Source organism: Balaenoptera physalus (assembly GCF_965194825.1).
Source record: "Balaenoptera physalus genome assembly, chromosome: 10".
Taxonomy (NCBI): Eukaryota; Metazoa; Chordata; class Mammalia; order Artiodactyla; family Balaenopteridae; genus Balaenoptera; species Balaenoptera physalus.
In genome coordinates, this window is record NC_138889.1 from 101,657,599 (window position 1) to 101,679,141 (window position 21,543).

At 55.0% G+C, this 21,543-nt stretch overlaps 2 protein-coding genes across 2 annotated transcripts in view; one reads left to right on the forward strand and one right to left on the reverse strand.

Annotated features, from left to right (window-relative positions):
- Positions 1–600: 600 nt before the first annotated feature.
- SSRP1 (structure specific recognition protein 1) lies at positions 601–10,282 on the reverse strand. Its single transcript, XM_082478341.1, has 17 exons — positions 10,140–10,282; positions 9,508–9,643; positions 8,894–9,079; positions 8,156–8,261; positions 7,671–7,861; positions 7,335–7,565; positions 7,091–7,194; positions 6,879–7,007; positions 6,418–6,639; positions 5,590–5,662; positions 5,042–5,180; positions 4,872–4,917; positions 2,901–3,030; positions 2,298–2,468; positions 2,075–2,163; positions 1,357–1,543; positions 601–1,108 (listed from the first exon to the last, which is right to left on the reverse strand). The coding sequence occupies exons 2-17, from the start codon at positions 9,559–9,561 to the stop codon at positions 1,037–1,039; spliced, it is 2,130 nt and encodes a 709-aa protein (XP_082334467.1). The 5' UTR covers positions 9,562–9,643; positions 10,140–10,282; the 3' UTR covers positions 601–1,036.
- A 139-nt stretch (positions 10,283–10,421) lies between these two features.
- P2RX3 (purinergic receptor P2X 3) overlaps positions 10,422–21,543 on the forward strand; it is a 33,019-nt gene continuing 21,897 nt past the window's right edge. Inside the window, exons 1-6 of the mRNA XM_082478368.1 lie at positions 10,422–12,299; positions 18,969–19,104; positions 19,561–19,632; positions 19,803–19,866; positions 20,587–20,680; positions 20,900–20,977. Of these exons, the coding sequence (XP_082334494.1) occupies positions 12,181–12,299; positions 18,969–19,104; positions 19,561–19,632; positions 19,803–19,866; positions 20,587–20,680; positions 20,900–20,977 (563 nt within the window). The 5' untranslated portion in view covers positions 10,422–12,180. The remainder of the gene's footprint in view (positions 12,300–18,968; positions 19,105–19,560; positions 19,633–19,802; positions 19,867–20,586; positions 20,681–20,899; positions 20,978–21,543) is intronic.

The following is a 21,543-nucleotide window of genomic DNA, read 5'->3' on the forward strand; positions in this document are numbered from 1 at the left end:
TCAGGTTTAGAGCCACCGCAGGGATGACTGGAAGCTCTGTTTTCCTCGCTAATCCTCATTTATCTCCTGTTATGCTCCCTTCCCATATATAAATTCCTCCCAACCTAAAAATGCGGCATACCCCTTTCCTCCCATAAGAAAAGCTTCACACATACTCCACACCTTTCCTGCATCTCCATCTCCATCAGACTTACACCACTCCCCCCCCCCCCACACACACACACACCACTCATCCTCCCCAATTCTCCGGGCTCAGGTTTCCATTACCCCTGCTGCAGGGAAGCTGGTCAATCCTGATTCCATTATCTAAAGACTCGGAAGACCCTTGACTCATAGGTGATTAAGGATGGAGCTGGAGCTGCCCCCTCAGCTTGGCTAATGGAGTGCAACTGTGAGAGAGACTCCCTAATCAGATCAGCTCTCATTTCTAGACTCTCAGGTGGCCCATCCCAGCAGAAGAGAGTGAAAAACGATGCTTGTCCAGCCGGGAACAGAACAGGATGTACCTGGAGACTTGCTTCCCAGCTGAAGGGTCAGAAGAGTGCAGTAAACACAAAAGTGGCAGCAATACAACAGGGCTAGAGAGAAGGCATAACGACATGGTTTCCAAAGTCGGTTCCCTTTATTAAATGTTGATTTTTCACAGACCAGAAATACAAAATAAAAGTAGAAATAGGCCCCGGTTAGGAGCTACAGACCTGACCTCACATGACCCCTGCTTGCAGCAACTTGACCAGGACAAGCAGCAGCTATATCCCAAAGGCAGGGAAAGCAGGACAAGGATTTGGATCCTGCACTGCCCTGCCTCCCACCCAACCTCTCCCCTAATTATAAAGAGCCATCCTTGTGAAGCAGCAGAGTAAGACGCCTCCCCTGCTGCCCCACCAGGGAAGTGCATACTAGCAGGAGAGCTTGTTCAGATGGCACGGAATCCAAGGACTACATTTCATACGAGGAGAAACTGGTACCAAAACACGGGGCGGGGAGACTGGGGGTGTGACAGGGTAAGCCCAAGAAGAGAGAATTTTCCTCCTCTCTACTCATCAGATCCTGACGCCGAGTCTTCGGAGCTGGGGGGAGTACTGGCTAGTTCCTCTTCTTCAGAGTCCTGAAAACCAAAGGTCTCTTAAAGGGAAAGGTGTAGAGTCCAGGTGCGCCCCCCAGCCACTTTTCAGCGAAGAGTCCCCAACTCCCAACCCCCTCCCTAGACTCCAGCACTAGCCTTCAGAACCACAGAATTCCACCTCTCATTTCTCTTAAGGGCCAACCACAACCCTTGGTCCAGAAACACCTGCCCCACCAACTCAGATGCCCCTCGCCCTCCCAGGCTCCAGAGCCCCCAGACTCCTGCCGCACCTCACTCCGCCTTCTCTTCTTTTTGCTCTTATTCTCTCCCGAAGAGCTCTCATCGCTGGACACAAACTCTTTGCTCTTGAAGCTCTCACTCAGCTGCCTGGACGAAGACTTGGATGATGAGCCCCTAGAGGGTGTTGATTTCTTCTCCATCTTGACCTTTACTTTCTTCTTCTTCTTTGACTTATCCCTAGATTAGCAAGAGGGGAAAGGGGCTGGGCCCTCAAGTTCCCACCCATGGTCAAGGCCAAATCTCTCCAGGCTTTAACAGGGCCTTTCCCAATCCCAGCTCACTCTAAATGTGCCCAGCCAGCCACCTCCGCCCCAAGTGCCCCAAGGGAGCACATCATACATGAATAACCGGAAGAATCAGGGGCTACAGCCTGAAGCAGCCCTATATGCAAAATTTACTTAAAACCTCTTACTTTATCTTTAAAACTCCATGTGAATTATGCTCCATAATAGTAAGTATTTTTAATTTCCCCATACCTTCAAATAAAATTGACCCTCTTAGGAAAATGAGCCGTATTTATCCAAGTGACTTTGGAAATTCTCTAGCACATTACCCGTACTCGGGCAGCTGCCTACCCAGATCTGAGACGCACTGCCCACCACAGTCAGAAGCATATCTATTATCTTTAACACCCCAATCCTCAACCTGGAATTGCAAAAATATCTGCCAAGAAAGCAGTAACTGGGCCATTTTGCTCCCAATACTCACCTTTTAGAAGACTCACCCCGGCCCCCTTCATACTCTTTCATGGCTTTTTCATATTCCCTCCTGGCATCCTCAGCCTTGCGATCCCACTCCTGTCTCTCACACACACACACACACACACACACACACAGAGTAAAACCAGAGGGAAAAATGAGGGCTCTTCCCTGACATAGGCAAAACCAATACAGCAAAGTCCCACCACCCCCTCATGTCTGCTGCTACTTACCTCTTTCTTCTCTTTGGACATTCCCTTCCAGATCTCGCCTGCCTTTTTGGAAAGATCCGTGATACTGATGCCAGGATGGTCTGACTTGATCTTCTCTCGGCTGGCGTTGAGCCACAGCATGTAGGCAGACATGGGCCTTTTGGGGGCGTTAGGGTCTTTGCCTTTCTTTACCTACGTAAGAACCCAAATGCCTTCGGCCATCTATTTCCACAAACCCCCCCATTCTCCCAAAGAACTTATCTGGACAATTTCTTAGGGGGATAAAATGGAGAGAAAACTAAGTAGCGTCAGGCCAGACTGAGAGCTCCCCAAGGGCAAAGACCATGTCTTCCTCCCCTCTGCACCCCAGGGTCAAGCTCACTAGGGGCCCCTTTCCTTGGGCTCCTGGCACAGAAGAAGCCTGCCCCCAATTCACATCTCCCAGAAGCTGATTATCTCAAGGGCCAGAGTGAAAAATTTCCAAGATATTCATTCCTCAAGGCCATCATCGCTGACTGTAAAACCCAGCCCCGGAGGACCGGTCAGCAGGCCCTACTGGTGGAGGACAGGAGAAGGTAAAGAGAACGGCTTCCCCAGCGCCCTCCCACCGAGCAGAGTCTCCACCTCCACGGGCTTCTTGCGACTCTTGCGATCCTTGGCCATCTTGGCCTTTTTCAGCTGCTTCCGTTTCTTCTCTTCCCGGTCACTGTCACCCTCGTTACTGGAGGAGCTGGCAGAGGCGTTGCTGTCAAACCTGTCAAGGAGAGTGGGGCTTAGACTCGGGGAGAGAGGACAGCACCCCGCAACCTCAGGACAGGAGGAAAATGAGCCCCAAGATGCCTGCCCGGGAAGGAGAGAGGGAGGAGGACCATGGCCTCCCCCCACCAGGCCCCAACCCTGCTTCCTCCCCTTTGCTGAGGTGGCTTCAACCACACCCTCTCCAGACCCAGCCATGGCGATGGGTTACTTGCTGAATCAGTCAGTGAGAAACAAATGAACCAATGCGCTTCAGTGGCTCTCCTTGGTCATGGCCTACGTAACCCAGGTCCTACACCGTCCCCACATTCCTGGGGACAAAACCACTGTCTTGTCTTGCCCAGAACATGCCCCAAGTCCATTTCACCACTTCCTTGGATCTAATTGTTTTAATCTGCCCTATAGTCTTTTCCGATGAAGAGATAATTAGTTACTATATAAAAAGTGGGGAAAACCAACTTCAGTCCAACCCAGTACCTACCCAAACAACAAACACTCCTACCTGTTACACTTGGAACTCCTCAGAAGGTGGAGCTGCTTTACACCTGAATGGTGCTGAGCCGTTTTCAAAGCATTTTCACACGCATTTGCTCACTGACCTCGTAAGTATGCGGCAAACAGAACTAGTGAACTCTAGCAGATTTTTTTTTTTTTTTTTTTGCTGCCCAACGTTCATTCCCAATTCTTCTGGATTAAGAGAGTTCCAATTTCCTGCTGGGAACCACCTTGCCCCATTCAGGAGGGGCTCACCCCAACCACAGGCTCTAAGGGCGGGTAAATGGCTTAGTTCTGGCCCATCAGAGCACATCCTGGTAACTCAGACTCAGGAAGGGGCAGTAACCACACTGTTTACCACTGCTCTGAGAAAACTGGCACTTCTGGGTGTTAAACCAGTAGGATTAAGCCTGTCCAAAGCTTCTCAGGGTCATTTAACACCGCATGGGGCAAACCTATCTAAAAATAAGGAAATCAGAAGAAATAAAAAGATTCCCCACAGCTTATAAGCACCTGGGTCCAAGTGCCTGAAGCCGATTCTATCACCAGACTCTCCAGTTACATGAGCTTATAAAATTCCCTCTTACGCTAAAGTCAGTCTGAGTCGTATCTCTGACATCAGCGATCAAGAGTCCTGATGGGGCTTCCCTGGTGGCGCAGTGGTTGAGAATCCGCCTGCCAATGCAGGGGACACGGGTTCAAGCCCTGGTCTGGGAAGATCCCACATGCCGCGGAGCGACTAGGCCCGTGTGCCACAGTTACTGAGCCTGCGCGTCTGGAGCCTGTGCTCCGCAACAAGAGAGGCCGCGATAGTGAGAGGCCCGCGCACCGCGATGAAGAGTGGCCCCCACTTGCTACAACTAGAGAAAGCCCTCGCACAGAAACTAAGACCCAACACAGCCATAAATAAATAAATAAATAAATAAAAATTAAAAAAAAAAAAAAAAAAAAAAAAAAAAAGGTTACTGCCTAGTTTAAAAAAAAAAAAAAAAAAAAAAAAAAAGAGTCCTGATGGATACGGCACGGGGAGAATAGTGCCATCTCACAGGTGAGCACGCCACGATGCAACGCCTGACCCAGTGACCCCCAGCTGGGAAGCTGGCAAGCACTGATCCTTACTCCCATTCTCCCTCCACTGTCATTTGCTGGCTTCACAATGTGCCTTGCACTTACAAAGCATCTTGACAACTTCCAAAACATTTCCATGTTATCACTTCGCGGGAGGTCACTTCTCCACCCTCGGTCAGTAGGTAACGCTGGCACATGGGAACGTCCAGAAATATTCTGGTCCCCTAAGTTTACAGGCCGCCACCTCACCCCCACGAGGTGGACCCAAAAACTCACTCCTCTGCCACATCTTCCTCCTCTTCACCTGGGTTGAATGACTCATCTGAAAAAGAGCACAGGATGCATCAACTCTGCCCCCCCCCCCCGTGGAAATCCCAGACGCCCAGCGCCCGCCCCACGGAAGAGCCGCCCCGCCCCCAGGCACGGCACTGCCGAGGTGAGCCCACCGGTTTCCTCTCCTGAGTCGCCACTGCTGTCGTTGGCATTCTCCTCCCGGATCTTGCCCTCCTCCTTCATCCGTTCCAAGTAGGCATCGTGCTGGTCTTCGTCGGAGTCGGCGTATTCATCATAGCTGGGGTTCATGCCCTAGTCGGGGCAGAGGTGAGAGTGAGGGCCAAGCCACCCTGGCGCCTGCAGACTCAAAAGCGCTCCCCATGCCTGTGAGTAGATCAGAGCAGCGCCCAGAAGACCCTGGGGCTGGATGGTCCACACGCAGCCCACGTGCAGGGCCTTTGCCCCGGACTTCCTGCTGACGGGGTTAGTCCAAGCCCCTCCCTCTCCCAGCCCCACTGGGGGCTCCTGAGGGGCTGCAGAGACTGCTCTAAGGTCATGCTGAGGAAACCTGCACCAGGAGGGGGAAGGGGTCACACGCACCTCTTTTTTCTATAAGAGTAAGAAGAGAAAAGAGAGTGAAAAAGAAGCCAGACAAACCCCTGCCCCTTCGCCCCACAGAAAGAACAGGAGAGAGGCTCGTCCTTTCCACACACGCAGGTACCTCTTTCAGTCCTCGGTTTTTGATGTTGAGTTTTTTTGCGTTGACAAAATCAAACAGCTTTCCATACTCCTCCCTGTGAGGAGAGACGCACCACATTACTAGACAGGCAGGGCCAACACAGGGGTGGACCCCATGTTGTCCTGACACCCACGGGCCAGGACAGACTGTGGGGCTTGGAGCTCTTGACCGCACTATCCAACCCAACAGCTCAGAGGCTCCCGGAAGATGGCAGGAAGAAAGAGTCAGGCACTAGCCTTAAAGGAAACCTACGTGGTCTCAAGAGTTCTGGGAAATAAAAGGTGGGGAGGGAGGTGCACCTATTTACCAATACGCACAGAGCAAGGGGAGGATGCAGGGAGAGGGGATGTGTTCATCTTTTTACTGGTCCGTATCTCATACTTCTCAGGGTTGTTATGAGGATTAAGTGTGAAGATGTCTGTAAAGCGTTTAGCCCGCGGCAAGCACTCAATAAACATTAGCTGCCGTGTTCTCGGGCACAAAGCTCATTCCAGGAAAGAGGGAGATAGCATTTCCATCATGGGGGGAGTGGAGGAGAGGAAGGGCTAGTACCAAACACATAGAGCTTTCGTAATACGGAGAACGACTTTTTTTTCAAGTACAGAAAGAAAGCAATGGAGAGGCTGCCAAAGCCTGAGCACTCCGAAGAGGAGGACCAAATTCCAGGAAGCAAAAGAAAAATTCTGCTCAAGGCCTGAAGAGTCAGGGAAGAGTCCCAACCCTGGAGAGTACCCCAGGCCATGCCAGCCTTCCCGGTCGAGGCTGGGTCAGGACCAGGATGCCCAGGAAGTGGCGGGCAGAGACTCTCACCTCTCAATGCTACTGAAGGTATACTGAGTGCCCTGCTTGGTCTCAATTTCAAAGTCAAAGGAACGCGTGGTGGTGGTACCGCGGGCAAAGTTGACGAAGGAGATCTCATCGAAGCGGATGTGCACGGGTGGCTTGTGGACGTAGATGAAGCCCCGCTCCAGTGGGTACAGCAGTCCCGAGCTGGCCTTGTAGGAGCAGGTGATGCACTGGGCCCCCGAGTGCCTGGTGGAAGGTGCAGGGAGCTCAGTCAGTGCCGCCTCAGCAGCAGGCGGCACAGTGTGTGCTCAAGCCCTCAAGTGAGTAAACCTCACTAAGCTGCTATGATGGGGGCAACTGACACCATCAAGCTACAACCCAACCAGGCCTCCAAAGAGCCGCATTCCCATCCCAGGACAGGTTTACCACGGAGACACGGCATAGCCCATCCCCAGCAGGCCACGGGCCCAGGCCTGCACTCTCACCCTTGGAAGTTGCCTGGCACGGTGATCTTGCGGTTCACCAGTGCTTTCATGACCCGGCTGACCATCTCATAGAGGGATCCCGACATGTTCTTGGTGAGCCGCCCCTCAAAGCGCTTCTCCACCTCTTCCCTGCAAACAGGAAGACGTGGTCACGAGCACTGCTGCCTGCTGCTGGCACACCTGCCTCCTGCCTGGGCCAGGGACACACTCACTCGTTCATGTTGAGAGTCAAGGAGATGTCCTCGTCCTTCGAGAAGAGGAGGATCAGGAAGTGGTAGCGGGTCTGGCCCTGCTTGATGGGGGGATCCAGGCTGATCTGGGAAGGAAGAGCCGACCGAGTTCAGCACCAGTCAGTGCTCCACAAGAACGTGCTGACGAACTCAACACTGGTGAGATACGTCTACTAAAGACTCGGGCAAAACCCAGGGCAATGCACCCCCAGCGGTTTCTGCTTACCACAAAAAACATCTGGCGCTGGTCCTTGTGGGGCAGCAGAAAGAGACGCAGCACTGTGGTGTAGGGGATCTTGTAGTCAAAGGTCTTGCCGTGCAGGTGCAGAAAGGTGGGGTAGATACGAATGTCGTAACGGCCTCGGGGGGTCAGACACTGCAGCTCCCGGAAGATGCAGATGGCGTCTCCGGTGGCCTGGATCACATCCGCCTTCGACAGCACATTCTGGGCAAAGGCCTGCAAAAGCACACACTGGTAATCAAGCAGCAGAGACCCCGCCCCTGGGCTATCTGGGGCCTGCTCCACACCACCTGCTCCCAAGGCAACTGGGGAAGGCCTCACCTCAACGGGGTCCACGCCATCCTCCTGGGTGGGAGGCACATAGAAGCGCACCTCCATGAGAGAGACCTCTGCATCATCATTCTGGTGGAATTCCAGTGTCACCTCATTCTTGCCTGTGGTGCACTGGGACACGTTGCTGAGAGGTATCTCGAAGACCGGCTGGTCGCCAATGTCGAAGGAAAGTAGCTGCCCTGTGGGGAAAAGGCGTATCGAGCCACAAGCTCTTCCCTTGGCTCTGCGTAAACTACGTTCCCACCAGACTATACGTTCCCTAAGGACAGGGCACTGAGGCTATTTTGTTAATACTGTACCCCAGGGACCAGGCACAGTGCCTGATACACCGTTGGTCCTCGATTTAAGTACATGATAAATTACAAACTGACAGGAAATCAGAAACAGTGGCAGTAAGAGAGTAAAACAAGCTAAAGACTGAAACCCTTCATCCTTCCTTCTCCCCCCAGACCTCAATCTTCCGCAGGACTCACCACCAAACTTCACTGTTCCCCAGTTCCAACCCTTCACACAGAGGTCCTTCTCCATGAGCTCCAGGCGATAGTGAGTTTTGAAGAAATCAGAGAGTTTCTCAAACTCCTGTGGGTAGAGGGGAGAGAACAAGCCCAGTAAACCCCAGTGGCCTTAACACAAACTTGAACGTTCTGGGATTATCTATTTCTGAGAAACTGACCCAATATACCTTTTATCAGAAATCCATACTGACTTAAAGTCTCAGCTATAAAGTTGTTTAAAAAGCTTTTGAAAAAGGTTGTTTCTGGGGACCGGCTCTCAGGCTGGGGGAGGAGTAAAGGACTGACATTCCTGGCTATGCACCTCACAATGGTTTTCTGACTTTGTACAGGTATTGCTTTACTGAAAGTGGAAATGAAGATGAAGTGAAGTCTTTAACTCAAGCAGTTCAAAATGAAAAAGCAAAACCCAAACTAAAGCATCAGGTAAGACCCTGAACCTGGATAGAGGCAATAGGCAGAAACCACCAAAAAAATCAAAACAGTAGAAGAACTTCCGGAGTCAAGGCACAAAGAAACTCCCAAGACTGACACCCAAAGCTGAACACTGAATGCTTAATAGCTTCAATGGTCCTGCACTAAGGAGCCCAAACTAGCATTTACATGGTTATCAGAAAAAGGAGCCCCACTTCTCTCTAGAAGGTTAAAAATCAACAAGACGGCACAGTATAAAGGGGCTATGACAACAGGACACCTCACCGACTCCCGGAAGCCGTCGTACTTGTAGACGTGTCCGTTCTTCGTGAGCAGTTTAAGTCCGTGGCCCAGAGCTACTCGGCGCCAGATACCTTCCGTCACCTCCCCAGCCTGGATGTTGTCCACTTTGCCCGTCTTACTATTCTTGAAGATGATGCCCTGGCGGCTCAACCTCAGCCGACCATCATTCTGTTGGAAAAACAGGTCCAAATGCACGGGAACAGCACACAGTGCAGACCAGGGTCAGTCCCACCCAGCACCCCTTCTGGGCTGGCCAGATAGCAACGCAGGAGCAACAGCTAAAGGGGTGAGAGCCAGTAAGAGACAAGTAGCCAGAAAATGTGGATTCTAATCCTGGCCCTGGCATCCAGAACCCTTGCAGGCCCTCAGTTTAGGGATGCAGGGCTGAGCAGCAGGTGTGGTCCCTTCCAATTGTAACATTGTATAATTTTTGTACTCTCTCAGTATTGCTTCTTGTTGAGGTAACACTGACTCCTTTTCCAAAGTCGCTACGTTGATGATATTGCTACATCATCAAGACAAGCTCTTGTTAGTAAACAAAACGTCTACTCCGCCTCCCTCCCTCCACCTGTATTAAAAACCCAAACCCTTCTTACCATGGAGCCTTTCACCTCCTGATACACGTCGTTGAACTCCAGTGTTTCTGCCATGCTGACCTGCCGCTGTTGGCCTCAACTGGGAGCTGGGCCCCAACTCCTGGGTAGGTGTGCAGATACACGACAGATTGGGAATCTGAATTCGAGAGGGACATAAATAAGTACAAAGGACAACACCTCATTCTGCCTACGGATGGAGCCAAGGGGCAACCCTTGCTGTGCCTGGGATGTCTCAAGATCGCCTCTGCCTGGGAACCTACAGGCCGACTCTGCCGAACTCCAGGGGCCAGGCCCAGCCCGGGCTGAAGAACCAGGCCTGCCTGAAGTAGCGCTTACATCCCAACCAGACACCCGCTCTGGGCACTCCACCGGGCGCCATGGCAACAAGCAGCGGAGCCCCAGGGCCTGCCCGGGAGGCCGCACCTCGCCCGCGCCCCAACCCAGCTCAGAGTGCAGGGTTTTCCCTCCCGGAGCCCCCACCGCGACGCGGTCCCGGACCCACAGTTCTCCCCTCCCCCTAAAATGGATTCGCCCGCTGCCCGTGGATTCCAACGCGGAATGGTCCATCACGCGCATCCCGCGGGGGAGCAGAGCCCGCGCCCTCCTGGGGAACGGGGACGGCGACCACCCACCTTCTCAAGCTGTCGCCTCGCGACGGCCCGGGTGCGGGCAGTGGGCGCGCTGGGGGACGCGGAGCGGGGGTGGGGACGCGGGGGATGGGGGGGACGCTGGGGAGGCTTTTCCCGCGTGCGCGGCCCAGCGTCCCGCCACCGGAAGCCCAGCACAGACCATAGAGCAGACGAGCTGGCTAGAGAGATGCGAGCCCGGCCCGCCTTAGCGGCGGTCACATAGAGCGTCGTCGGCGCTGGAGGACCTGAGGGAAGAGGGGTGCGCTGAAGTCCCACCCGCTTGGCATCCGACCAGAAAGTGGGAGCGCGTCGGGCTCTTTAAAAATTACAGACACTTCAGGGGATGACTAGGTTTTAAAGAGAAATTGTGTAGTTGTATTTTATCAGACTTTCCACAAATGCGTGTGTACGTGTTGGAATGATGTGTGTCCTCTCCTACACAATCGTGGTTTCGTGGAGTAGAAAGGAGTCTGTGGGACCAGAAGGAAAATATTTCATGAGTTGTGGAGAGAAATGACCCCTCCCACTGCCTTCTGTGAGAATGCGGCTGTTGGTGTCTCTGTGACTGTACTGCCCTCCCCTGTCACATGGGATTGGATCCATTTTGAAATGAGTTCACTGCACCCAAAAACTTAACATCAGTAACTGCAAGTTGTGAGTCGCCTGGAAGGGGCTGGCCAGCGGAAGTATCAAGTTCAAGTGCTGGTGTCAGATTCACCATTGATCTGAAATCACATCAGCCTGGGATTGCAGAAGCCAGGCCCCCCCTTATATAGTCCTAGGGTGCATCTTGCAAAATCAGAGGAGGCCAGACCTGGAAGACATGTTTGGGTTCGTCTGCTCCAACCTCCTTTTGCAGATGGGAAAGCTGAGGCCCTAAGAGGAGTGGCCCAGGGTCTCAGTGGGCAACAAAGCTGAAGACTAAGAATCCAAATCTACTTACCCCAGTCTAGCTCTCCTCTGTCTTCCTCACCGTGACCCTACATTCAGAATGAGTGATAATATGTGTCGTGTATGAAGACATCAGGACAGAATATTTAAACTCAAGATTTCTCTGACAATCTGACCTACTGTTACACCAGCTTGCTAACTCGATCCTGGGACAAGAGACGTGAATGCTCTGTTGCTCCCTGAACTCATAACTTTAACCTCTGGGTAATGGCTGTTACCGCACTATCTAGCAACATAAATTCAACTAGATTCAATAAATATGTATTGAGCTCTGACGCAGTGATAAGATTTGAGGAAACTAGTAAACAAGATGGAAACAGCGCCAGCCTTCCAGGACCATGTAATCTAACAAATGATTCAGATAAGTAAACTGACAGTAAAACAAAACCCAAAAAAAACCCCAGTATGATAATGCAGTGTTAGAGGTAGAGCTTCAGCCACTGCCAACATGAGCAGGAAATGGGAACCATAGGACTCTTTAATCACACCTTCCCAGGAGACCAAGAGACCCCCTCCCCGTGACCCATGCTATTAGTGGCAACTCGAGAAAGGAAGGGATGGCTGTAGAATCGAGCAGCTTTAGGAAGACGCTCGGGAATGAAGGGGATACTCAGCTCAAGCAGGCTGTTAGGTGGCTGGGGGGTGGGATATTGCAAGGGGCTTTCAGGAGAGCATGAAGCAGCTGGTGAGCCGGGCTGAAGATGCAGCATAAGAGAACGGAACAGAAACGGTAGACAGAGTGCAGATAAAACATGAGTCCCAGAGGGCCCTAGCCAGATGCATCCCGGGCAATCAGGAGCCTGGGATTGGAGACCCCACCCCTGCCATGACATCACGGGGGAGTGGGGTGGAGACGAACAAAAAGGGGGTCCCCCACCCTGGCCCTGGACTCTTGGCAGCCCAGAGTGTCAAGAGCAGAGAAAGGCTGAGAGCACTGGGCTAGGGTTGCCCGACTTAAAGGGACAGGCTCCCCATTCCTCCCAAGACCCTCTAAGCTGCCCCCTCCAGGCCTCCATCTCTTGTCTCCCCATCCCTATGACCTCTCCTTCTTGAGGCCACCATCGGCTCTCTTCTGAGGGGTCCTTCTCTCAGCATGAACTGCATCTCAGATTTCTTCACCTACGAGACCACCAAGTCGGTGGTTGTGAAGAGCTGGACCATTGGGATCATCAACCGCGCCGTTCAGCTTCTGATCATCTCCTACTTCGTGGGGTGAGTCTGTGGCCCTCAGGTCCAAGAAGGAGGCCTTCCCGGCGTCCTGTCCTCCCCGTCCTCTGCTCGGTGTTGCTGCCCAGCTGCCTGAGCTTCTCCCCTCTCGGGGCCCACAGTCTCTTCCGTGGGGCCACGTCCCAGAAACTGGCTTCTGCTGCCGCCATCGGGCATCTGATCCCCAGATGCGTTCTTTTTCCCAGTAAATCCTCCGGAGTTGGGCAGTGGCCTCTAGGCACACACCCCAAGGAGGGGAGCCCTTGCCCCTGCACCACCCTCCACCAGGAGAGGTCCCAAGTGACCAGCTCCCCTCCCCTCTCTCATCTCCCCCCGCCCCAAGCCAGAAAACAGACAGACCCCCCCCCACACACACACATCTTCCCATTCCCCTCAGTCAACTCTTCGGGGGTCTCAGAAAGACAGGGGAGCCAGGGAAGGGGAAGGGAAGGCGCTGAGACAAGGGAGATGGTGACGGGTTGACCAGGTGGATGTCAGAGGGGGAAGGAGAGAACGGACCCGCTGTGGAATGAGGAACACCTGTCTGGCAGGGGGAGATGCTGAGAGAACGTGGAAGGGGAGAAGCCCTCTCTCTCGGAGGGCAGGACAAAGCGGGGCATTGGGTGAAGGCCTCTGTCCCTGGGGAGGGGTGGGGAGAAACACAGGTGCAAATGCCACTCAAGGGGAGAGTTACTGCGGAGAGAAGTGGCTTTTCTGAACATGATGTAAGGAGTCCCCTCAAGAATCCAGAAACGCTCCCCTTTGTCAGGAAGCATAAATTCCCTACCTCTACCTGACCTTGTACCCTAGAACCCATCCTGGGAGTTGCTTAAGAGCCATCAAGGTCCAAACACCCCCTCTCGGCCCCCACCTCTTGGAAGCAACACACCACACACACACACACACACACACACAGAGAGAGAGAGAGAGAGATGCACAGAGGTTCATGGAGCAGACAATGGCCGGGGGAAAACACAGGTTCTGTCCTTCTTGTGGTCATTTGCATTAGGAAAGCTGGGCAGAAACCTCGGGGATTTTCTTTGCTGGCATGCGGGTCTCTAGGCTCATGCTGTTCCCTGAGACAACAACAGTTCTGTGTGTGTGAGACAGGAAGCCACTGATGACCGTCAGGAGTTAACGCAAGGAAATCAAAGGAGACCTGTGTGCATGTGGGCGGGCGCTGGGAGAGTGAACCCGCTGGCCTGCGAGGCCGGGTAGCACGTGAGGGTGTGCCTGGAAAGGTGGACAGACGTGGATTAAGGGATTTTTTTTGCTCCACATGCTGGGGGAGAGGCAGTGGGCTCCGTTCACGTGGATGTCGTAGGCAAGGCTAGACAACCGGTGCTCCTCTCGGAGACATTAGAGGAGGGATTCAAGCTTTGGGGTAGGATTAAACGGCGTTAAATGAAGTTCCCTTCCAACTTTGTGGTTTCACAAGATGTGATGTTTGCAGATGTTCCCCAGCTGCATGTCCAGCGCCTGGGGCAAAGCTGCTTCTTCAAGGCTCCCTGTTCCCATGTATATGTGAGGCTGTGTTGTTTATAGCCGCAAAATGGTACGTTGGTCCAGGTGAGCGCAAAAGCTGCCTCAGCACATTCCGGCCTGGCCTGGCTCTGTGGGCTCCAGGCAGGAGACTGATGGAGGGTAGACACAGCAGGCTCCGCCCCCCCCCCCCCCCCCCGCCCCCGCCACTGCCCTTGTCTCTCCCTCATCCTGATCCAGTCTGATGCTCCATCCTCAGTGCTGGAGCCCAGCCTGCTGGGGCGGGCGTGAGAGGCTCTTTGGCGTCTGGATATCCCACCCCATCGATCTCCCGGCCTGACAGCTCCCCGCAGAGCAGTGCCTGGCAGTTACGTCAGTGCGCTCTTTGGCCCGGCCCCTGGCCTGAGCCCCATCTTTGTGCACATGAGCCCATGCACTCTTAGGGCTGCACGAACCCATTGTCATGAATGTAGCAAAAAACGTATCAGACGTCTCTTCATGACAGGCATTAGGCACCGAGGGGAGAGCAGTGGGCGAAAGCAGGAAGGGTCATCACCCTTCCTGTACGCGCTGGAGGTCACAGTGCTAGAGACGGATATTAATCAAATCATCTCCACAAGCAAATGTAAAATTCCAGCTGTGGCTTAGGGTTGAAGAAGGGCCGCACAGAGCTAGGAGGGCCACTAGTGCAGAGGTGTTGGAATTTGACCCGGTCGGGGAAGTAAGGGAAGGCTTTCTGGAGACGTAACATTGAAGCCGAGAGCTGAAGGATGAGTAGAAGCAACCCAGGTGAAGGAAGGGAAGGAAGGGGGTTCAAGGCAGGGAAACCCAGCTCTGCAAAGAGAAAGAGCCTGGCAAATGCGGGGAAGACAAGGTCTTTGTGGCTGGAGCAGAGAGAGCAAAGGCGAGGATGGTGTAAGATGGGAGTGCCGTCACAGGCAGAGGCCAGACCTCAGACACCCTCAGATCTTTCGTTTTTACAGAAGAGTAATGGACGTGGATGGGAAGCTCCTGATGCGTTTTAACCTGTGTGTGTGTGTGTGTGTGTGTGTGTGTGTGTGTGTGTGTGTGTGTGTGTGAGAGAGAGAGAGAGAGAGAGAGAGATGGGAAGATTGCTCTGGCTGATACACCAAGGATTGGAGTGGGTAGAAGTGGATACAGGAAAACCTGTTAAGGGTCCATGCAGTCCTGAGAAGAGAGATGATCATGGCTTAGACTCAAGAGAATCTGAAAGGATTTTTAGTGCTTTGATGTTAATGCTTAACTTGAATCTCTTCTGTATGAGCCCAGCCAGGTAGACCAGATGCACAGCTTTACCTAGGACGTATGTGACATGAGCCAACCATTTCACACAGCAACACACCACCTACTCGACTACACACACACACACGAGAGGCCAGGACTTACAGGTGTTTCTCACGTTCTCTTTTCAGGCCCAGGTCGTAATGCCCAGTCTCCTCTGGGGGTGGGACTTCCTAAGAGGCCACCCCCTTCCTGTATCCTGTGGGCCCCTGAGGTGGAGGAAGAAGACCCCTGGGGCCTGAGTCCCCAGAAGCAGCGGGGCAGCGCTTGGCCTGAGGTTGGTTTCCAGGGAAGCCAGCTTCCTGGAAACCAGCAGGGAGGGCATTCCCGGCCCTTTGATGCTCCATCCGAGGGAAGGGCCTGTGGAGGTTGAGGGCGCCCCTGACCGTCCCAACCCTGCTCTTCCCGCCCTGTTCCTCCCCCTACGAGGCCCATCTGCACAGCCACGCACTTTGATTCATGATATTCAGCCTCGTGTAAAATCTTACGTAGCTCAACGTGCAAAGCAGTTAAAAGGGGGAGCCCCTCTAGTTTAAAGAGGGGGGCGTGGAATCCCGCCTTCTCGGCCCCCACCCCTCCTCTCAGCCCAAGGTAGCCCCTGAGCCACCTGGATGGCACACCAGGTGCCTTATGGTGGGAAGAAGTGTTGAAACCCCTCCTGCAGGTCAGGAGAGAGGAGTGGTTTTCATTCTTGTGTCCCCTGCCCCCTCACCGCAGCCCCGTGAAGGGGAGACCTGGTTAGAAGCCTGGCTCTGACACCGACAGGAGCAGAGCTTGGACACGTCACTTTACCTCTCTACGTCTCAGTCCCCATATCTGGAAAATGGGTGTGGGAATGCCCCCTCCGAGAGTCCTGGGAAGGGGAGGTGACATAAGCCAGTGCCTGCCTGGGACGGGTGACTCAGGAAGATGGTGACAGTTGTTATTTCTCAGATTTCCACGCATGTCCCCCTTTCGCTCGGCCCAGCTCACACCTTCCTGAGAGACCCCTCTGCTCCCCGCACACACACGCGCACACACACCCTCCCCGGCCTCCTCCCTGACTCCCGGGGCGGGCTGGACAGCAGGGTGCTGGGACGCTGCTCTGGCCTCCTTCCTGCACATCCCACCTGCCAAGGAGTTGCCACCCGCCTTCCGCTCTATAAATAATGAACCAGGAACACGAGAGAAAAACAAGTCAGAGCAGCAGAGTAAATGCCAAGAACTGAAGGCTCAGTCCTGCCCCATCTCCTCAGCCCTGGCCTCTGGAGACAGACTCAGTCCCTCTCTTCTGGAAATGAAGTATCCCCTTATCCTGAGCTGCCCTGATGATGTCCTCGGGCCCCCGGGGCCACTGAAACTCTTCCGCTTGTTATTTAACTCGGAGAGAGAATTCTGACGTGGCCTCACCTCCCGACTGGGCCCAAGAAGGAGCCATGAGGGTGGAGGAGGAGGAGGAAAGAGGCTGGTTAATTGTCCCTCGAGCCCTGGGCTCTTCCTCCTGAGACTCTCCTGAGCTAGGAGGTGCTGTCCCTGGTGATGGGGCAGGGCCAGCAGGACGAGAACCAGGGGCCAGTTCAGGGGGCCAGCTGTGGCCAGGCCCTGCGTGGAACACAGCTGGGGACCCCCCGGGGTGGCCGTGAGCCGCTCTGCAGCCGTCTGCCGGGGTTGGAACCCGCACGCCAGCTTGGCGAGTTAGCACACTGCTATGTGCCTTGGTTCCTTCGTTTGTAGCATGAGGATAATAACACAGGTGACTCGTTGGGTTGTGAGTAAGGATTCAAAGAATCCTCAACACGTACAGCACTCCGCGTGCTGTGTTGATTATACGGTGATAAACTACCATCTGAACTCTGCTTCTCAGAGTTCTGAATGTGACCAGACTTTAAGGACAGGGGAGGGGCCCCAGGAGACCATTTCACTGATCAACGCTCGGAGGAGTGTCCGTTCCGTGGCCAGGCACACGGAGGTTCCAGAAGGGTGTGTGGCACCTGTGGCTCCCACCCCGGTGAGGGCGCAGCAGCGGCAAAGGTGCTCCCGCTGCAACCTCCCTCCCTTCACTCCAAGGGCCCCAGCCCGGGAGCTGGTGGCGCTCTTTTGGATGACTTCACCATTTTCCGTAATAGCGATGCTCCCTTCCCCTCTGCCAGGACGTTAGACGGCAGGTGGGATGTTTATGGGAGCCACACTCCCTTCGGAGACCTTGATGAAACCCCTCCCAGTTAAAAAACAGAAGAAAAGTGCTAGGGAAGTAAAGCACGGCAGACTTCCACGGAGGCGTGGCGTTCCCGGGAGCGTTTTACAAGCAGGCGAATAACTCTTAACGGTGCATTACTCAGAATGCTGCCTGGGATAAGGCAGCAACCGTAAAACAGGTGACAGGTTAGGAGCCCTCTGCCAGGCTGGCTGTGACCAGCCTTTCTCTCCCACTCGAGACAGCATTCAGAATTCAGGGGCCTGAGGGAAGCCCCATTGGGGTGATGACTCCGAACCCTCTCTCTGAAAACGGAACGAGGAGCCGCTTGCAAACGTCAGCCTGTGTTCCCATCAACAGGACCCCACAAGTGACCGTGACCCCGGCACGACCCGGGAGCTGCTCCCCTCTGCATCTGCCAACATCAGGGGGCCCCAGAGGTCAGAAAACTCCTGGGCTTGATGTCCTAACCCCTCCTCATAAACTCCTTGGGTCAGCCTGCGAGCTGCCCTCACCGCTTCCCAGCCTGGGAGCCCCCCCCAGCTTTGTCTCCTCTGTGCCACGGTCTCCGTTTCTGCCACTCAACTTCGTCCGCTGGAGTTCTGCAGCCAGATACCACCCTGGTTAGCATCAGAAAATGACCCTAACCCCCCATTTCCAGAAGTGCGCTCCTAGATTCCCTGAGATGTCACCAGTGTTTCCCCAAAGCTGAGCATACGCAGCACTTTCCAAACACATTTGAAGAGGTTTTCTCGTCTGCACAGCGGGGACAGTGAATGTGCCTCCCCACGTGCTGTCAGGAGCAAGTATTGAGGCCCCGCGTGGTTCTGAGGCCGAGAGTGGCTTGAGCCTCTAGGGCTGTGATGGGTGATTTCACGTGGAAAGGTGGGCACCTCGCGGAAACGCAGAGGGAAACAAGTGATGTGTCGGCAGGCCCTTCTTGCTGCTGGGGGAGGCTTGGAGGGAAGAAGGGAAGGGGCCCCTCCCTGATCCACGTGGTCCCGCGCTGGCTTGAAGCTGCAGGGAGAAGCCAGTACAGGTAAATGCCCACTGGGAGGCAGCAGAATCCAACGAATAAGATTAGAGGCCCCTCCTCCCTTCCCACCCGACTCCCTTTACCTGCCAGGTGAAGGCTTGGCAAGGCCCCTCCTTTCCTCCTCTGCCCCTTCTCAACAGACCCTTGCACAGACGGAGCCTCTGCGAAGCGCCCAGCTCCCAGGGCCTTCACTGACTTGTTTGCTGAACACCTACTATGTGCCAGCACCTAGGATACAGCCATGAACAAAGCCTGGGATGCACAGAGTCAGAGGCCTATGATCCTCTCCCTTCTCTGTCCAGATGCCAGCCAAAGAGGGAAAGACAGTGTGTTCTCAACAGGGGTGAAAATTGGTTCTTGGAGAATAAAAAAAAAAAAAATCTCACTCTTTTAATGTATAAAGCACAAAAACACAAACAGTACATAAATGATATCTACGGTATTAAAATTTCCAGGGGGGTACAATTAGGGAAAAAGTCTAAAAGGGCTCTTTAAGGAGGAAGTGAGGGGAAAGGTAGAGAAACATGAGTTTAAGCCAACCCAGGGCTCACTCGCAGGGCCCATGCCCCCTGCCAGGCACCCCATGTCCTCTTGATGTTGACAGGAAGGGGACCTCTCCCAGCCTCTGTGTGAAGGGTCTAGCCCCTCCTCTGTTGCTCTCCGCCCCTGCTCTCCTGCCCAGGTGGGTTTTCTTGCACGAGAAGGCGTACCAGGTGCGGGACACAGCCATTGAGTCCTCGGTGGTGACCAAGGTGAAGGGCTTTGGACACTATGCCAACCGGGTCATGGACGTGTCTGATTATGTGACCCCACCCCAGGTAGGGTCCCCCTACCTGCCCCGGGGCGCTGTGGGTGCCCAGACACTGGGCAGGTTGAAGGGGAGAGGGCAAGACAAGGAGAGTGCCAGTGGGTTTCCCAGACCAGGTTCTGTGGCATCGGTGATCCAGAGAACCCCTTCCCCAGCGTCTGGGAGGTGTTGGGGGCTTGGGCCTGCCTTCCCACTAGGCAGCACTAGGTATTGGGGAAGCTGGCTTTCTCTGTAGGCCTGGCTCAACTTGTCCTGAAATCAAGGACAACCCACAGAGGGAGCAAGAAGGGCCGGGTGGGTGGGTGGGTGGGTGGAAAGAGCCTGGCTTGGACCCCGCCTCTGCCTTTTATTAGCCCCGTGACCTTGGCCAGATCTCTTAGTCCAAGCCTCGGTTTCCTCGTCTGTACAGTGGGGATAACAGAATTAGCACTGTTGCATTTTTCCTCTCCCTTCTCCTCCTCCCAAGGGCACCTCCGTCTTTGTCATAATCACAAAGATGATTGTAACTGAAAACCAGATGCAAGGATTCTGCCCAGAGGTGAGGGGAGGACAGCATGGTCTTGGGGTGGGAGTGAGGGTGTGAGCAGAGGCCCAGGGCCCAGCCTTGGAGCTGTGTCCGGGGACCTCCACCCTCCAGAGGCTGCCGATGGGCGGGCCCCGCCCCCCCAGGAGCCAGTGCGGGTCCTGCACGCACCTGTCTCCCCGCAGAGCGAGGAGAAGTTCCGCTGTGTGTCAGACAGCCAGTGCGGGCCCGAGCGCTTCCCAGGGGTGGGTGAGTGCAGCCCCTTCCCCACCCCTCACTGCCCTGCACTGTCAGCGGGGCCCTGGAGGCAGCACGTCCCCCCCAGGGGAGAGGCCACCCTAAGGGAGGGGGTGGGAGTTGGCCTGTTCCATGTCACGCTGCCAGCACTGATGGATGCCCGCTGTGGGCCGGCCCAGCGGGGCTGCCCCCAGAGTTCCCAGGCCAGGGATGGTGCTGCAGACAGGTGTGCCATGAGGTGGCAAGTGCTGTCACGGAGGTACTGTGGGACCCCGGGGCGGGGGGTGGGGGGGGTGGCGGGGAGGGAGAGAGATTGGTTCCTGGCGGGTGACCCCAAATGGCTTCCTAGAGATGGGCCCTAAAGGATGGGTAGGATTTGGCAGGATTGAGAAGCTTTGAAAAGGGCATTCTAGGCAGAAGCAACAGAAGCAGCAAAGGCTCAGAGGCAAGAAAGAGCAAGTGGTGAAGGGGTCTTCAGGGAGACCGGGACTTGGAACGTGTGAGGGGAGGGCTGTCACCTCCCTCTGGCTTGTCTAGGGCTCAGGAGGTGAGGAGGGGAGAGCCCTGCAGGGCTAACGGACGGACGCCCAGTCCCTGGCCCTGCCTGTCCTCTCCCTCCACCTGCGGGGTCCCTGTGTGCGTTGGCAGGGGCGCGTCCCTGGTGGAGGGGTGGGGGGAGGAAGGGGTGAAGGGCCAGGCGTGCACCTAGCAGTTCTGGCTCCACCCCCGCAGGGATCCTCACGGGCCGCTGCGTGAACTACAGCTCTGAGCTCCGGACCTGTGAGATCCAGGGCTGGTGCCCCACCGAGGTGGACACGGTGGAGATGTAAGGACCCGAGGAGGGCAGGCGGGAAGGGGACCCACCCCAGCTCTGCTCTGCCAGCAGGGGGCGCTCTGCATCTCTGGGCACCCCCAGTACTGTCCACTCCCAGGGCGGGCAGTGCCCACTGGGAGATGCTCCCAGGAAGGTGGTCCCTGGGGTGAAAGCTCCTCCTGTTTCCCCTCTTCTTCCCAAGGCGCTAAAATCTCCTGCTCTCGCCCACAGGCCTGTCATGATGGAAGCTGAGAACTTCACTATTTTCATCAAGAACAGCATCCGTTTCCCCCTCTTCAACTTTGAGAAGTGAGTTCAAGCTCCCTCCCTCAAACCTAGAAGCAATGCTGCCACCCCACCCTCCCCCTCCCTTTCCCAGGAGGGGAGACACCCCTTCCTCCCCATCCCCCAGCTTCCCGGGGCTCCTATTCCCAACCTCCCCAAGGTGGACTCTGGGGCCAGTTTCTCTGCCAGCCTCCTGCCCTGGGGCTCGGGACCCACGGGGGCTTTTGCTCAGAGCAGGGGAGGGACAAGCTGAACCTGGGCCTGGAACTCGGACGCCTCCAAAGGCGGGGCCCGTGGCGCCCCTACCATCTCTCTTCTCCCCACCTCAAGCCCAGTGTGGGTGTCCCTTTTCTCTTCGTTCAGCCCCTCTTCAGTGACTTCCCCATTTGGCGACTCCTGGGTGGGTGTCGGCCACATGCAAAGCACAAGGCGGGCACAACAGAGGAGCCACGGGCAAAGACTCCTGCCCTCTGGGTGCCCCGGCACACAGAACCTTCTACGGGAGGGAGGGGTAATCACCAGAAAGATGTAGGGGCAGAGGGAAGGGAGAAGGCGAGTGTCCAAGAGAGCGGCGGCCCCGAGGCTCCGGA

What these genes read in the sequence shown, in the direction of transcription:
- SSRP1 (XM_082478341.1), bottom strand. Translation starts at nt 9,561, where the DNA reads ATGGCAGAAACACTGGAGTTCAACGACGTGTATCAGGAGGTGAAAGGC. An exon ending in AGGAGGTGAAAGGCTCCATG is followed by an intron (nt 9,080 to 9,507) that starts GTAAGAAGGGTT and finishes TTTTTCCAACAG; the next exon opens with AATGATGGTCGGCTGAGGTT. An exon ending in GTCGCAAGAAGCCCGTGGAG is followed by an intron (nt 2,469 to 2,900) that starts GTGGAGACTCTG and finishes GTTCTTACGTAG; the next exon opens with GTAAAGAAAGGCAAAGACCC.